The sequence below is a fragment of the Phoxinus phoxinus genome (assembly GCF_949152265.1).
Source record: "Phoxinus phoxinus genome assembly, chromosome: 10".
Lineage (NCBI taxonomy): Eukaryota > Metazoa > Chordata > Actinopteri > Cypriniformes > Leuciscidae > Phoxinus > Phoxinus phoxinus.
Window position 1 is genome coordinate 30,292,866 of NC_136885.1, and position 17,170 is coordinate 30,310,035.

General features: G+C 36.0%; 1 protein-coding gene across 6 annotated transcripts in view; it reads right to left on the minus strand.

Moving 5' to 3' along the window:
• The window catches only part of oxr1a (oxidation resistance 1a), a 144,964-nt gene that overhangs the window by 35,347 nt on the left and 92,447 nt on the right, over positions 1-17,170 (minus strand). For all 6 annotated transcript variants that reach the window (XM_079626937.1, XM_079626936.1, XM_079626933.1 and 3 more), the window contains 2 exons: positions 10,770-10,877; positions 6,293-6,409 (listed from right to left, as the gene is read on the minus strand). In XM_079626937.1, coding sequence (XP_079483063.1) covers positions 6,293-6,409; positions 10,770-10,877 — 225 coding nt within the window. The remainder of the gene's footprint in view (positions 1-6,292; positions 6,410-10,769; positions 10,878-17,170) is intronic.

A 17,170-nucleotide genomic window follows, 5' to 3' on the forward strand; every position in this document is an offset into this window, starting at 1 on the left:
TGGACCCATTTAACATTGGAGTCAATGGGCATGTCCGAAAATGTCATTAAAACAGCCAATAATGTTCGTTTACAAAACTGTTAAACTCACCGAGTGGTTAGTGGTGTTCGTTGATGATTATAAACAATATATCGTCGCAATATATGATTCCAATCCGTTTATTTTGCTATAGTGGAACAATTTTTTCAGACACTTCACAACCGTGTAACTTCCGCTCAATATTTGAATCTGAAGCGTTAGCACACTCCCGACCACTTGATGGCGATAACCGATGTTTATGTCTCGCGGGATACTCACGGTCACAGTCGAGTTCAACTTCATATTGCACTGGTCAGTGGTCACGTCTTTCAATATTTTCAAGGTTTTGTTTGTTTATTTCGCTTACTCTCCCGGAGCACAGTTGCTCTGCTCGCTAGCCTTATGAGAAACGGAAGCGAGCAAAAAGACTACATCGACCAAATGTAAACAGCCCCCTTTCCGTTTCCGGTAGCGCATTTATATTAACGAGCACTCAGTCCTTCAACAGAATTCAATGGGATTTTACAAAATGACGAATAAAACACGACAGAAACTGTATTTCGCAACACTTTTTGTTTCTGGAACATCAACTAACACCACTAACCACTCGGTGAGTTTAACAGTTTTGTAAACGAACATTATTGGCTGTTTTAATGACATTTTCGGACATGCCCATTGACTCCAATGTTAAATGGGTCCATGGCCAATTCTTTTATAGTCAAAAACTCGAGAGAGAGGAACCATTGTCAAAAAAATGTTGTCCACCACTCTTGTTCATCCAAAACAAACTACAATATAGACTCAAGGTGTTAAATACCGGAATTATCCTTTAAGGACCTATCAGCTTGCGCCAAATTGAGTTTCATGCCAGAACTAGGTAATTAATATAAATAAATAAACAAATGTTACCACAGTATTTACATATTCATACATTCATTAAAATATAAATATATTTGGTTTTCACATATTCCTCAAACTACCATGGTAGTACCTGGTATTTATTTACTGGCTAATATAACTATTGATTACACATTACACATTACATCAGCAGTAGAGGTGAGAGAATCCATCTACTTCCCCAAGCAAATAAACTGCACCCTGTGGTCAGCATTCACTATTGCTTTTAATTACACACAAACATGCCAGGGCATCCGCTTTATTAATTAATACAAGCTCAGTCTGTAGCACTGCAATAATGTCTTTGTAATGAAAAGATTGCTACAGCCTGGGAAAAGAGCCGTTTGCTTTACTGAAGTGCTTTCTTTACACTACTGAATCAAACCGCACCTGGCTGACCCTGCTGTGTCTCTGGAGGACTCTGTAGTGTGCAGGAAAAAGACTCTCTGGCTGAGGAGGACAATGAGCACTGCTGCCTAATTTAACTCGCAAGCAAGTAGGTGTTGCAATTTTCAGCATTGCAACAAGGGGCGTTCTAGCGAACGTTAGCATAAACTGTCAGTTTTTTTCTTTCAGGTCAGGGCTAAGCACCAGTTTGAAGACAATCGCTCTGAGCAAGTTAGCTGAAGTCAATATGTTTATAGTTAGCTACCGGATTCATTATTAATAGCAAATCCATTTTACATTTGAAGGTAAATCTTTTGCCCCCTTGAGTACTGAGGCTTGTTAGCAACACAAGAACAAATATTAAAAGATAGGGTAGGCAATTTCCGGAGCGGTTAGTAATAGCTAATTAGCATAAAAAAAATAATAAAAAAAACGAACAAATCGCCTACCCTGCTATCGGTTATTAGCTCATATTAGAGTTTTTTTAAAATGTACAAATACCAGCTGGTATTCAATAATATATTTCTGTCATTATTGGATATTTCATTTTACAAAATTAAATTATACTATTTTTACCTCGCACACTTAAATTTATTTGTAATGTAAATCAAATATCAAAATATCCATTTTTTATACTGTACTATATTTTGTATACTGTATTATAATGTTGTTATACCTTTACTTTTTTATGTTTATTTAATTTCTTTAGACAAAATGGTATATAATTTAATTGATTGGTTAGTTATCAATTATCAGACATAAAATAACTATACATTTCAGTGCATTCCTAACATCGAGTATGTTCAGTGACTCGCAATCTATTCTAACATTATTATATACATTTATAACGCAAAGCCTACAATGTGATGCTCTAATAAGCATAAAAATAAACAGCAAACACGCATAGAATGGTTCATTTTACTTGTACTAAATAATTGTTTTCAATACTTTTCAAAATTGAATAAATTGTAAACATAGGCTCCCATTAACAAAATATTGCTTGCCTTCTTGAATGAATTTTGTTACAGAGCTTCTTGAAATGCATTCTGGGATCGCCTTCTCCCTGAAGAGAGAAGAGTCTTAAATTCTGGATAAAACAAGGTCAGAAGCACGCCTACAATGTGTCTAAGTAGGCAGCTCACTGGATTTCGGAACAGGTCATTTCATTCCCAGTACAGCACCCGTCTCAGACTGCTAGACAGATCACTGCTTTCTTTTCCCAGAGGAACGGTCTAAATAGATATGTGCGAAAAAACGAAAGGGAAAGGAGCGTCTAAGGCTGTCACTATGGAGACCAGGAGGCAGTGAGGTATACAGCGGCCTCTTTTAAAGATGCTAAAGGTAAAGCCTTTTACTGAAAAAAAACATTATATAAAGGTTATAAATTGATTTGTATTTCAGTAAGAGAAATAAATATTTGATCCCCAAGCAAAACATGCCTTAGTACTTTGATGGCAAGCACAGAGGTAAGACATTTCTTGTAGTTGGTCACCAGGTTTGTACACATATCAGGAAGGATTTTGATCCTCCACTCTTTAGATACTCTCAAAATCCTTAAGGTTTCTTGGCTGTCGCTTGGGAACTCAAAGTTTCAGCTCCCTCCACAGATTTTTTTATAGGATTAAAGTATGGAGACTGGCTAGGCCACTCCAAGACCTTAATGTGCTGCTTCTTGAGCCACTCTTTTGTTGCCATGGCGGTATGTTTTGGGTCATTGTCATGCTGGAAGACCCATCTTTAGTGTTCTGGCTGAGGGAAGGAGGTTCTCGTCCAAGATGTGATGGTACAATGGCCCGTCCATAGGCCCCTCAATACAGATAAGTCGTCCAGTACACTTACCAGAGAAACAGTCCAAACGCATGATGTTTCCACCTCTGTGCTTGACTGTAGGGACGGTGTTCTTGGGGTCATAGTCAGCATTTCTTTCCCTCCAAACCCGGCGAGTTGAGTTAATGCCAAAGAGCTAAATTTTGGTCTCATCTGACCACATAACTTTCTCCCAAGCCTTCTCTGAATCATTCTATGTTTATTGGCAAACTTCAGATGGGCTTGAACATGTGCCTTCTTGAGCAGGGGGACCTTGCGGGCGCTGCAGGATATCAATCCATTGCGGCGTAGTGTGTTACCAAAGGTTTGCTTGGTGGCACTGGTCCCAACTGCCTTGAGATCATTAACAAGCTCCTCTGGTGTAGTTCTGGGCTGATCCCTCACCTTTCTCATGATCATGTTCACCCCATTAATCGAGATCTTGCATGGAGCTACAGACCGAGGGCGATTGATTTTTAATTTTGTATTTCTTCCATTTCCGAATAATAACACCAACAAAAGTCTCCTTCTCACCAAGCTTCTTGCAGATGATCTTGTAGCCCATTCCAGCCTTGTGAAGGTCTACACAACGTTTGGTCCCTGACGTTTGACAGCTCTTTGGTACTGCTAAAGCTGGTGGAGAAGTTGGAATGGAAAATACAGATACTGTTGACAGGTGTCCACCGACATTAGGACATTAAGAGTACTTTCTTAAAGTGAGTGACAGGACTAATCGGTGTTCCATATAGACACATAAGCAATCTGTGGGACACTGAATTCTTGTTGGTTGGTAGGGGATCAAATACTTATTTCACTCGATTAAATGCTAATCAATTTACAACCTTTATATAATGTGTTTTTATGGATTTTTGGTTGATATTCTTTTTCTATCTGTTAAAATAAACCTACCATAAAAAATATTGACCCTTAATTTCTTTGTAAGTGGGCAAACTTACAAAATTAGCAGGGGATCAAATAATTATTTTCACCACTGTATATATATATATATATATATATATATATATATATATATATATATATATACATATACATAAATATTCATTGCATATGCTTATCTCATTGAATCACAACATTTTGTGAATTGACAATAGCAATATGTTTTTAAAATGGTTTTGATATATCGTGCAGCCTTAGAAAATGGTCTTAATAATACGGTTCATGGATTCTTTTCTGTGAAATGTGCCACTTCCGGTATTTTGCCGATTACTCGACATGAGTAAATTGCAATTGAGGATTTCTTAAAATTGAGTATTCAAATGTAATCGAGGAATCATGACAGCCATAAAAGTCAAGGTAAATGCATTGAAGATCAGGGTAAAATTTGACTTATTTTATCTTCTGTAGCTTCTAAAGGACAGTAAAAAAAAGGTTTTCACCTATTTTAATAGTTGTGTTTGAGTCCCTCAATTGTCCTCGATGTGAAAAAATAGATCTCAAAGTTATACAGTTAGTTGCAGGACCTGTATAATTATTCTGAAGAACACAGGGCAGATTTACTCCTCAGGGCAAACAAGGGACTGGAGCTTACATTAGTGAAAAACTATCACAAAACAAACAAAAACAGTCATGGATCATCTAGGTGTCATACACAGTATTAAGAATCAAGAGTATGTATGTACACTTTTGAACCCGGTAATTTTTTATAAATTCATAAATTTTTTTTGTCTTGTGGACAATATGTAAACATCTTTTTATTTAAAATATCTTATTCAGGACAGTACTAAATAACAAATAACATGCATTTTTTACATCGTATTTTGGAGATTCTGCAAGCCGTATGTAAACTTATGACCACAACTGTAACAGTAATGGCTTAAAAGTGATGTCACCGGCCTAGGAAAATTAACACCTTTACTCTTATTCAAATATGAATCAAAATTTGTTAAAGATTTTGTAAGCATATTGTGTAGTTGTACTTGGAGTCAATAATTTTATTTGTGAAAATGCAATGATACATGCCAAATTTAGCTGATTTAATTTAGTCAAAAACAAGAGATCCAACAAAATATTAATAAATGATTATGTTGTAGTCAATGTACGCTTTTTCCTGTGATATTTTATTTCTAGTCAAATAAAACCTGTAGCTGTAGTTTGCATTTTCTTGCCAAATAATTTTGCCTCATAAATACTTTAACCATGTTTAGTGTTTTGTTCATCCCTTATATTTGCATCATAATAATACAATTGATAAGCTCTATCACCCAGTTCTATTCATCAAACCAGAAATGGCTTATTTCTCAGGGATTTGGAGGAAGTGCTTCAAAGAATGAGGGCAAGTCAACACGTCTCATGGCAGGTATTTGATTACAGAGGGTGTGTAAATATCACGTCTGACAGTGAAAAACCACAGCCTTGAGCCACGTGATCTCAAAACCTTTTCAAAAGCATATTTACAGAAGTAAATCTATTTGTGTCGTGTAAATATTTTATGTATACATCTGTCCTTCGTTGGTAACTAGTATTAGATCTACAGTGGTATATTTGCTATATCTAAAGTAGGTAATTTGCCAGGTAATTACCAAACAGAATTGCAAACACAATGACTGTTTTCAAATAGTTTTCCTGAACATTTCTTCCATCTGACATTAGTCAGACAGAGTGTTTTGATAGCATCAGAGAGCCACAATCTTAAATTTTTTAAAGGAATCATCCTATGAATGTCTTCTAGTTGTCTGCATATTAAACTGGGATACAAGGAAGTATTTTAACAATTACATTCAGCTTTAAAGATGAACATGTTGTTGACATTGAGTTAATTATCTAAAGTCAATAATTCCAGCTCCTATTCGTCTTGACAAACACATACCTGATACCTTGACTACCTAATACAGAGCTTTTCTGCAAGACTGGCATTCTTCCTATCAGCTGATGAAAAACAAAGCACAACATTTCCTGACTAACAATGAACAGCAGCATTTTGTGCTGTCACCTCATGATTTCACTGTTCCATTAAGGCCCTGTCACATGATTCCTGTAAACCAGAAAGCTTAAGATAACAAAAGCACACAGAGCTTCAATTCTGGAAAATTGTTCTAAAATTCCCAGAGAGCCTTCAGTATGAACACATGGCATGCTCAGGGCATGTCTGATTGTGTGAGAGTCCTTCAACAGCACAGGTTAAATGATGAGGCTTTTGTGGTGTGAAGAAGGAAATGTCACATACCGTGGTCACTTTCTCCAGGTCAGCTTCAGAGGAGGTGGGAGAGAGGGGGCTGCTGGGACTGAAGGAGGGAGAGCTGCCCGCACTGGACGCGTACTCCGGATCAGGAACATACAGAACCTGCAAACACAACCGGAGGGTAACGCTTTATAAACACCAGCCAGCAACTGCATGCATGGACGCACAATCAATACTCACAGACTGGTCAACTTATGTAAATGAGGACATACTGTATCATAGACCTCTAGTGTTTTATAAAGAGGACAATAACAATGATTAATGTACAACTAACCTGAAAATAAAACCGTTTGCATCTTTATACTTTTAAAATTTTTAAAAATGTATTATGGTTACATCAGAATAATTTTATGGATGGATGCTAAATATTGCTACGTTTGTAAAATTTGAAGCTGAAAATAAAGTTAATAAAGTTAATAAAGAAAATAAAGTGTGATATAAAGTTGCAATTGCGTGTTATAAAGTCAGAATTGCGTGATATGAAGTCAGAATTGCGTGATATAAAGTCAGAATTGCGTGATATAAAGTCAGAATTGCGTGATATAAAGTCAGAATTGCGTGATATAGTCAGAATTGCGTGATATATAGTCAAAATTGCGTGATATAAAGTCAGAATTGCGTGATAAAAAGTCAGAATTGCGTGTTATAAAGTCAGAATTGCGTGATATAAAGTCAGAATTGTGTGATATAAAGTCAGAATTGCGTGTTATAAAGTCAGAATTGCATGATATAAAGTCAGAATTGTATTGCGTGTTATAAAGTCAGAATTGCGTGATATAAAGTCAGAATTGCGTGATATAAAGTCAGAATTGCGTGATATAAAGTCAGAATTGCGTGTTATTAAGTCAGAATTGCATGATATAAAGTCAGAATTGCGTGATATAAAGTAGCAATTGCGTGTTATAAAGTCAGAATTGCGTGATATAAAGTCAGAATTGCGTGATATAAAGTCAGAATTGCGTGATATAAAGTCAGAATTGCGTGATATAAAGTCAGAATTGCGTGATATACAGTAGCAATTGCGTGTTATAAAGTCAGAATTGTGTGATATAAAGTAGCAATTGCGTGTTATAAAGTCAGAATTGCGTGATATACAGTAGTAATTGCGTGTCATAAAGTCAGAATTGCGTGATATACAGTAGCAATTGCGTGTTATAAAGTCAGAATTGCGTGATATACAGTAGCAATTGCGTGTTATAAGTCAGAATTGCGTGATATACAGTAGCAATTGCGTGTTATAGTCAGAATTGTGTGATATAAAGTAGCAATTGCGTGTTATAGTCAGAATTGTGATAAAGTAGCAATTGCGTGTTATAGTCAGAATTGTGATAAAGTAGCAATTGCGTGTTATAGTCAGAATTGTGTGATATAAAGTAGCAATTGCGTGTTATAGTCAGAATTGTGTGATATAAAGTAGCAATTGCGTGATATAAAGTAGCAATTGCGTGATATAAAGTCAGAATTGCGTGATATAAAGTCAGAATTGCGTGATATACAGTAGTAATTGCGTGTCATAAAGTCAGAATTGCGTGATATACAGTAGCAATTGCGTGTTATAAAGTCAGAATTGCGTGATATACAGTAGCAATTGCGTGTTATAAGTCAGAATTGCGTGATATACAGTAGCAATTGCGTGTTATAGTCAGAATTGTGTGATATAAAGTAGCAATTGCGTGTTATAGTCAGAATTGTGATAAAGTAGCAATTGCGTGTTATAGTCAGAATTGTGATAAAGTAGCAATTGCGTGTTATAGTCAGAATTGTGTGATATAAAGTAGCAATTGCGTGTTATAGTCAGAATTGTGTGATATAAAGTAGCAATTGCGTGATATAAAGTAGCAATTGCGTGATATAAAGTCAGAATTGCGTGATATAAAGTCAGAATTGCGTGATATAAAGTCAGAATTGCGTGATATAAAGTCAGAATTGCGTGATATAAAGTCAGAATTGTGGGATATAAAGTCAGAATTGCGTGATATAAAGTCAGAATTGCGTGATATAAAGTCAGAATTGCGTGATATAAAGTCAGAATTGCGTGATATATAGTCAGAATTGCGTGATATAAAGTCAGAATTGCATGATATTAAGTCAGAATTGCATGATATTAAGTCAGAATTGTGTGATATAAAGTAGCAATTGCGTGATATAAAGTCAGAATTGCGTGATATAAAGTCAGAATTGCGTGATATAAAGTCAGAATTGCATGATATTAAGTCAGAATTGTGTGATATAAAGTCAGATTTGCGTGATATAAAGTCAGAATTGCGTGTAATAGTCAGAATTGCGTGATATAAAGTCAGAATTGCGTGATATAAAGTCAGAATTGCGTGATATAAAGTCAGAATTGCGTGATATAAAGTCAGAATTGCGTGATATATAGTCAGAATTGCGTGATATAAAGTCAGAATTGCGTGATATTAAGTCAGAATTGCATGATATTAAGTCAGAATTGTGTGATATAAAGTAGCAATTGCGTGATATAAAGTCAGAATTGCGTGATATAAAGTCAGAATTGCGTGATAAAGTCAGAATTGCATGATATTAAGTCAGAATTGTGTGATATAAAGTCAGATTTGCGTGATATAAAGTCAGAATTGCGTGTAATAGTCAGAATTGTGTGATATAAAGTCAGAATTGCGTGATATAAAGTCAGAATTGCGTGATATATAAAGTCAGAATTGCGTGATATATAGTCAGAATTGCGTGATATAAAGTCAGAATTGCATGATATTAAGTCAGAATTGCATGATATTAAGTCAGAATTGTGTGATATAAAGTAGCAATTGCGTGATATAAAGTCAGAATTGCGTGATATAAAGTCAGAATTGCGTGATATAAAGTCAGAATTGCATGATATTAAGTCAGAATTGTGTGATATAAAGTCAGATTTGCGTGATATAAAGTCAGAATTGCGTGTAATAGTCAGAATTGCGTGATATAAAGTCAGAATTGCGTGATATGAAGTCAGAATTGCTTGATATAAAGTCAGAATTGCGTGATACAAAGTCAGAATTGCGTGATATAAAGTCAGAATTGCGTGATATAAAGTCAGAATTGCGTGATATAAAGTCAGAATTGCGTGATATAAAGTCAGAATTGCATGATATAAAGTCAGAATTGTGTGATATAAAGTAGCAATTGCGTGTTGTAAAGTCAGAATTGCGTGATATAAAGTCAGATTTGCGTGTTGTAAAGTCAGAATTGCGTGATATAAAGTCAGATTTGCGTGTTGTAAAGTCAGATTTGCGAGATATTTGCGTCAGAATTGTGATATAATGCAATTGCAAGAAATAAGCTCGCAATTCTGAGGAAAAAAGTCAGTCTTTTTTTTTTTTGCTTAGAATTGGACTTTATAACTGCCAATTGCAAGTTTATATCTCAGAATTCTGAGAAAAGAAATTGTGAGATATAAAGTTGCAATTGTGTGAAAATGTCAGAATTGCATGTTTATTTCTCGCAATTCTGACTTTATACCACGCAACTGCAAGTTTTTTTATTTTGTGGCGGAAACGAGCTTCCATACATCGCAGTGTACATTTTAAAATTAAATTAAATTAAAGCACTTTCCAAAAAATTTAAATATGTATTTAATATATAAATGAAAGAATATAAATAAGTTCTTTAAGTTCATCCATCTTATGTGGTCTCTCCAGGTGCACCTCAGATCTCTGAACACCGAACAGGACTCCACTCGAGTTAGTTTGGGGGCAGTAGGTATGAGTGGAGGGGCTGTTCAGCAGTCCGAAACACTGCGGAGGATTACGCTAATGGAAGGAGCCGCAGAGTTTGGTCACGTGACCCGTGCTGAGAGCCCTCCAGCTGTACTGTGTCAGGCGGTCGCCATCTCCAGCGCCTGACTCTATCTATTACCCTCTCATTACTGTGCCCAGCGCCACATGAATATCAACCATCCGGACTTCAGCTCTGCTTAACATGTACTTGTGAGGAGATGATGAAGCAATACTAGAGCTGTTTAGCAAGAGATCTTTCATAACCGCTCATGCACTGACTAGAAGAGAGAAGTCATTAATCACTCCATCTATCTGAGAGATATTATCTGGTTAAATGTCATATCGGCCAATAATTGATATGCTGTTGCGCTATATTAAACAGTGAGAGATTGATTCTTTGTCTAGTGCTTGGCAGAGATCTAATGGTAAGGGAGTGAAGCGTTGTAATGAGTGTCTGCAGACGAAACCCGCCATGAATTCAGTTAAAGTTTGTGACTTTATAGCCTGTATGTAAAGGCATTTACAACCTTTTTTACTTCTGTAATGTGACATTTCAGAGCAAACTAGATATTCAAGCCTAAAAGCTAAAAGTTGTGTTTTAACTATCGGCATTAGACCTTAGCTTACAACAATTCCTAATAAAGAATTAAATAAAAACCCATTTTTTACTTCAGAAATGCACGTATTTACATATTTACGAGTGAAACAATATTAAATGTGAAAATACATACCTGACCGGGGACCACATTTCTGGAGAAGAGTTTGTTGAGCTGAACAAGTTCATTGGGAGTGGTGTCAAACTTCAGCGAAATGCTGTTTAGAGTGTCCCGCGACTCCACCTGCACAACAAATGTACAAAAACACAATAAAACCAGGAAAAGGAGAAGAGAAAACCATTTATTTGGGTTCCTTTAGGTCTACACAAGGTGGATTTCCTACGCTACCATTCAAAAGTTTGGGGTAGGTATTGTCTCTTATGCTTACCAAGGCTGCATTTATTTGATTAAAAATACAGTAAAAACAGTAATATTGTTAAAAAAAAAAAAAAAAAAAATCTATTTGAGAATATATTAAAAAATTCCTGTGATGCAAAGCTGAATTTTCTGCATCATTACTCCAAGTAATACATCTTGTCTAAAACGCTTACATCTAAAATGCTGATTTGCTGCATTGATTATTATCAGTTATAAACACTTGTGCTGCTTATTATTTTTGTGGAAACCATTTTTTTCAGGATTCTTAAAGAGAAAATGTAAAAGTACAGCGATTATTTGAGATACAAATCTTTCCTTTCACTTTAGATCAATTAAAGGAGTTGTTCACTTTCAAATTAAAATTAGCCCATGATTTACTTACCCTCAAGCCGTCCTAGGTGTATAGGACATTCTTCTTTAAGACGAGTACAATCGGAGTTATATTCATATTCAAGTCATATACACCTAATGGCTTGAGGGCGAGTACATCATGGGCTAATTTTAATTTTTAAAGAGAACTAATCCTTTAAATGCGTCCTTGCTGAATTAAAGTATTCATTTATTTCCTTCTAAACAGACAAAAAACTTTAAAAAAAAAAAACATACTGACCCCAAACCTTTGAAGGGTAGTGTAAAACAGTTATTCATTTCTAGTCCAATTTGATCCGATTCTGACCCAGTTTGTGCTACTCCACATTATGCACATGTCCAACCATCAACTATGTGTGAGAGATTTGTTGAATGATAATTTTAACTAACTTTATTCTAAACAAATAATACAGTAAAATAATAATAAATAAAAATTGGAGGTCAAGGTCAGTGAATAGCAAGCAAAAAAAAAAGAAATACATTTTTTGTGTGTTTGACATTGAAACAAAGTGAGAGGACAAACCCCTAGCAGCAAGGGAAATGTTGGATGGTGTGAACACATTCTTCCCCTTTTACACATATTGTGTGGAACTTATTGCTGCACGACTCAATTCCACTGGCATGCTAAATATCTCTCTCTCACCATGTATCCAGATTACAGTCCTCTAAACATCTGAGCTTAGGACAGTCAGATGACCATTACACTGTTGATAATATCTTAATGTAAAGGATTCTACAAAGTCTGTTTGCTACAGTATATCAGGAGTTTCTCATGTGAGGAGGACAGTGAGAAGAATCAGATCAAGGAGACACAACACAACACACTACAGACGGTGGCCTGCAGGGAAATTTATATTGAAGCTATACATTAAAAAAAGAAAAGCCATTCAGGTTTGGAACAACTTGAGGGTGAGTATATAATGGCAGAATTTAAATGTGTCGGTAAACTAACCCTTTAACCACTTACTAAACAAATACCATGTACACCATGTTTTACCTAAATCACATGCCTCATTTTTTTTCAGAATCTGTGTTTTTGAGAAACCCCATCAAGTTAAAAGTAGTTCAACTTTGAAAAACATGCCTCGAGGTCCTTTGAACGCGTTCTGTGTGCACAGGCCGTAAGAGGACAATCCAAAAAAGCAAACAAAAACAAAACCTAAATAAACAAACTTGCATTTTTATAACTGAACTGGTTTACGTCATCACACAGAGTTCCCCCTAACATCAAAAACGGCAAAAAAGCGTCAGCATATCCAATGCCATTTCTACTCTGAATCAGATTTCTGAGAGTTGTTTTTCTTGCACAGAAGTTTTCTGGTCGTCTCCAGATGGGAACGCCAGTAGTCGATATTCCCAATGCCCCCGCGCTAGCGACGTCCTTTCATCCCGTCTGTCTGGCACAGAACATTGATTCCCTGCGAGAGGCATTTGAAACCGGCTCTTCCGTGGGCTATTTATTTGCAGCTTCTGGACGCTTCATTTCAGAGCAAACACAACCTGCCTTCACTGGACACTAATGCCTCTGTTAGATGGCGAATTTATGATTTGCTCCGCAGTCTACTCTAGACGTGCTCTATCCTTCCTGTTTTCTCTTCTCCTAATTCAATAGCAGGGAGTCCCGCTGAGGTCTGTCGTCCTCTTTCTAAAGGCAGCCGTGGATAAAAATATCACTTAATATCCAACACGAGCAGTGCCAGCGGAGATGTCAACCATTGCCAGTCGCTTCTGTTTGGAAAAAAATACACATGCAGGAGTAAGAGTCATCAAAACGGTCTAGACAAACTCAACATTTCCCAGACACGGGCGACAAGTTTCCTTCTGAGAGGCAGGAACTGTGAATGGATCAAATTAAAGTCTTCTTGTTTAAAAACTGAGGATGCATTAAAGTTTGTATTCTGTATCTCTACAGCAGAATCAACAATACAACCATGTAAAGAAAATATCTGCTAAGAGAGAAGATGTACAGCTATTTAAAACACCAGAACGCATCAGTCTTCCAGGTTCCTGACACATTCGATTATCAAGGTTAATAACTCTTCTGGCAAGTAGTAGAATTCTTTACTTGAATATATATATATATATATATATATATATATATATATATATATATATATATATATATACGCTGAATATATATATAACTATACGCTGTTTAGCCACATGGCACTTGGGAATCTGCAAGCAGAGGCACATTTTACAACGTCTTCAAACGCGACTCGTGCATACTGAATTTAGAGTCAAAGACCTCTTAGGTCATTGGGATCAAGACTAGTTATGTCTAGGGTTGGTTCCAAACACCACGAGACAGTGTTTAGCTATACACCACCCTACAGCTGGGAGCAGCTTCCACAAGTTCTCACACGCGTCTCTTCAGGAGGCATGTTCGAGCTTAAACTCAAAACACATCATTTGTGTGTATTATTTAATTATCATAGTGATTTATTTTTACTGCATTATTTCTCTCCTAATTTCTTTCACTGATTTGTATATATTCTATGTTAGCTCGGTTTACAAATGTTTAAAATGCCACAAATGGCTTTATAACAAGATAATAGTTTCACATATATATATGTGTATGTATGCATGTATGTGTTTGTTTTTATATGTTTTTCTTAGAGTAAAATGTTTAAGTAAAAAGAATCTTTGCATTATGAATTATTTTCATGACAATTAAGGTCACATCTGTCAGGCTGTAGAGACATGCACGGCGGGGTTTATAAAAACATCTTTATTCTAATTCCCAGACTAAAACACAGGTGATCACTGGAGATTATAGTTAGTATAACCACTAAACATTGACCACACCAAACAAAGGAACTGAGAAAACACAGGCTTAAATACCAGAGGAACATAAATGACTTGATACAGAACAGAAGTGAAAGACTAATTAACAAACGAGGAAACTAACTAGAAAATCAGGCAGGAAAAACCAGAACAGAAAAAAAACCAAAACAGGATACACGTGACAGCCTCTCCAGGTCATATATATATATTATTAATAAGAAAAACAATAATATGAATTTATTTTTAATAAGAATAATAATCTTTATTGTTATTGTATGCACACAGTAGTACACATCAACAAAATGGAGTTAGCAGCTAACAATAAGTAATAAAAACAACTAGTAGAATAAAATAGATATAATTTTTTTTATATTATATTATAATCTATATATAGGTTTCTTTATACAATGTTTTTTGTTGTTGTTGCATTGGGCATTCATTTCATGACAATTAAGGACATATTTCCAGGTCATCAGGTCAAACAAACAAACAAACAAACATATAAATAAATGAACGAATATGATGTATAAATTCTATACAATTTAAATCATACGTTAATCTTCTCTTTTTTTTTGTGCATTTTGTTAATAATAATAATGATAAAAATAGTTGCAATGTAAAACATTTGTATTGGTCCTAAAATAAGCTTTGTTTTCATTCGGCAAAACAATTTATTTATTTATTTTTGGGATAAAAAACAACAATAACCCGTACATGTTCTTGACTGGTTTTGTGAGATTCACAGAACACACAGCTGAGCTCATCAAACTGGAAATGACGTTCCAGCAAACTGTGCAATCAGGCAGAATGTCAAATCAGACGAGCGCCATACTGCGTGGGACATCACGGCTGCCGTGGCATGAGAGTTGCCATAGTGACGCTGTCATTGCTACCCTTCATGGCACACGCTGGCTAACTGCGTCGATGATCACTTAAAGAACTCATTTTATCTCAGCAGTCTTGGCAAGATGTTGACGTTCTCCATTTTACAGGACAGCGCTTACTCCACAGAAATATCATCCATGCATTGGGCACAGTAAACCCATGGAATTCCTTGAAAAACCTGGGAGTACTTTGTAAAAAGCATGGTACATGATATGATAATCATTCCGTACTACAGTAAATATCAAAGAACCGTCTGAGACCATTGTACCTGCACAGTACTTTTGTACTAGCTCGAGCTGTATTTAATATTCCAACAGCCTCTTCTGGAAAGGAGGTCAAGGGGCAACTGGTGAGCCTGTTTACACACACTCACAGCATGAAGGTCTTCACATTCACCCTAAAACTATTTAAAACAGTTCAGACCTGAGATAAAATTCCAAAGGAGCTTCATGTATAGTCGGAAATGTATTTTTAAGAGTGATTGTTGTGATTCACTGATGTTAAATACAAATAAATATGCACAGAATGTCTACCGATTTAGTGCACAGTATGCATGATGAGACTATAAGCTTTAAATCACAAGCTACACGACTTCAGTGCAGTTACAACTACTCCAGCCGAATCAGACAATTGTAGGAATCAACAGACTGTATGTAATGCTGAATCCTCAGTGTTTCTCTCCGATGAGATCTCAATGTCTCTCGCCCTTTCCTGTCCAACTGATTTAATTGGCCACAGACCAGCCAATAGTCAGGGCTCACTGACCTGCGGTGTGTTATTAGTGACTGAGCAGATGGGCTACAATAGTTTAACTCTCCTTCAAACCCTCTTGAGGTCAAAACTGCTTCTTGAGAAAACAGCAATGCAGACGTTCACCTGTAGCAGGAGGCAAGACTTTCCCAATTATGGAGATCGTTTCACTGAAGATCTAACAGGGATAATTCACCCAAAAATTAAAGTTGTCAATGTCATCATTTAAAATATATATGTTTTTTTACAGTTTTTTCCCCATACAATGAAAGTCAAGCGGGTCCAAAACACCACTAGACCACAATGAATTTTATAGCATGGGCATGTTAACCCCCACCAACAACCACAAAGAGCCTCATGACACGCCGTTTATGAACGGTGACAAATTCCCCGCAGTTGTCTTGCGCACTTTTCATGCTCTGCGGAGGAAAACAAAGGCCCTGTCAATCACTTTTCGGCCGACAGAGACAGATCTCCAGTGTGTGGGAGGAGACGGGTGTCAGACACCTGCCCAGATCCGAGGGGAGAAAATAACCGTCTGGAAACGGAACCGTGACAGCGCCGTCACTGATGAGCAGAGCGCGTCAACTACACCAGCATCTGATTCCACGGCTGCCTGATGCCAGTTGATGCCCAACTAAATCCGATGCCCATTTCCCACTCATAGGGTGCCGGTGCCCGACCAGTCAGTCTAAAACTATTAATAATATTTCAATTTCATATGTGAATGAATTGCTCAGAATTTTAACCAACCAAATTAAAAAGATGGGTCACAATGGTTGACTAGTCTAAAATAAAATATTAGGCAGCACAAATATTGTTATTGATAATAATAATAAATGTTTCTTGAGCAGCAAATCAACATTTTAGAATGATTTCTGAAGGATCATGTGACACTGAAGACTGGAGTAATGATGCTGAAAATTGCCATCATAGGAATAATAAAAAAAATAAAAAAATAATAATAATTATATATATATACACACACACACATATATATATACACACATATATATATATATATATATATGTATGTGTGTATATGTGTGTGTGTGTGTGTGTGTGTGTGTGTGTGTGTGTGTGTGTGTGTGTGTGTGTGTGTATGTGTATGTGTATGTATGTATATATATATATATATATATATATATATATATATATATATATATATATACACACACACACACACATTTACTGACCATTTTTGAATGGTAGTGTGTTACGAATGGCCCAGTCGCAGGCTTACCCTGTGACAGTGTATATTTAAGTAATATCAAATAATATGTAATAATTCATATTATAATTATATATTTAAATATAGTTGATAAAATATATTAAAATAAAAATACAAAAGCAACTTCTGGTATCAA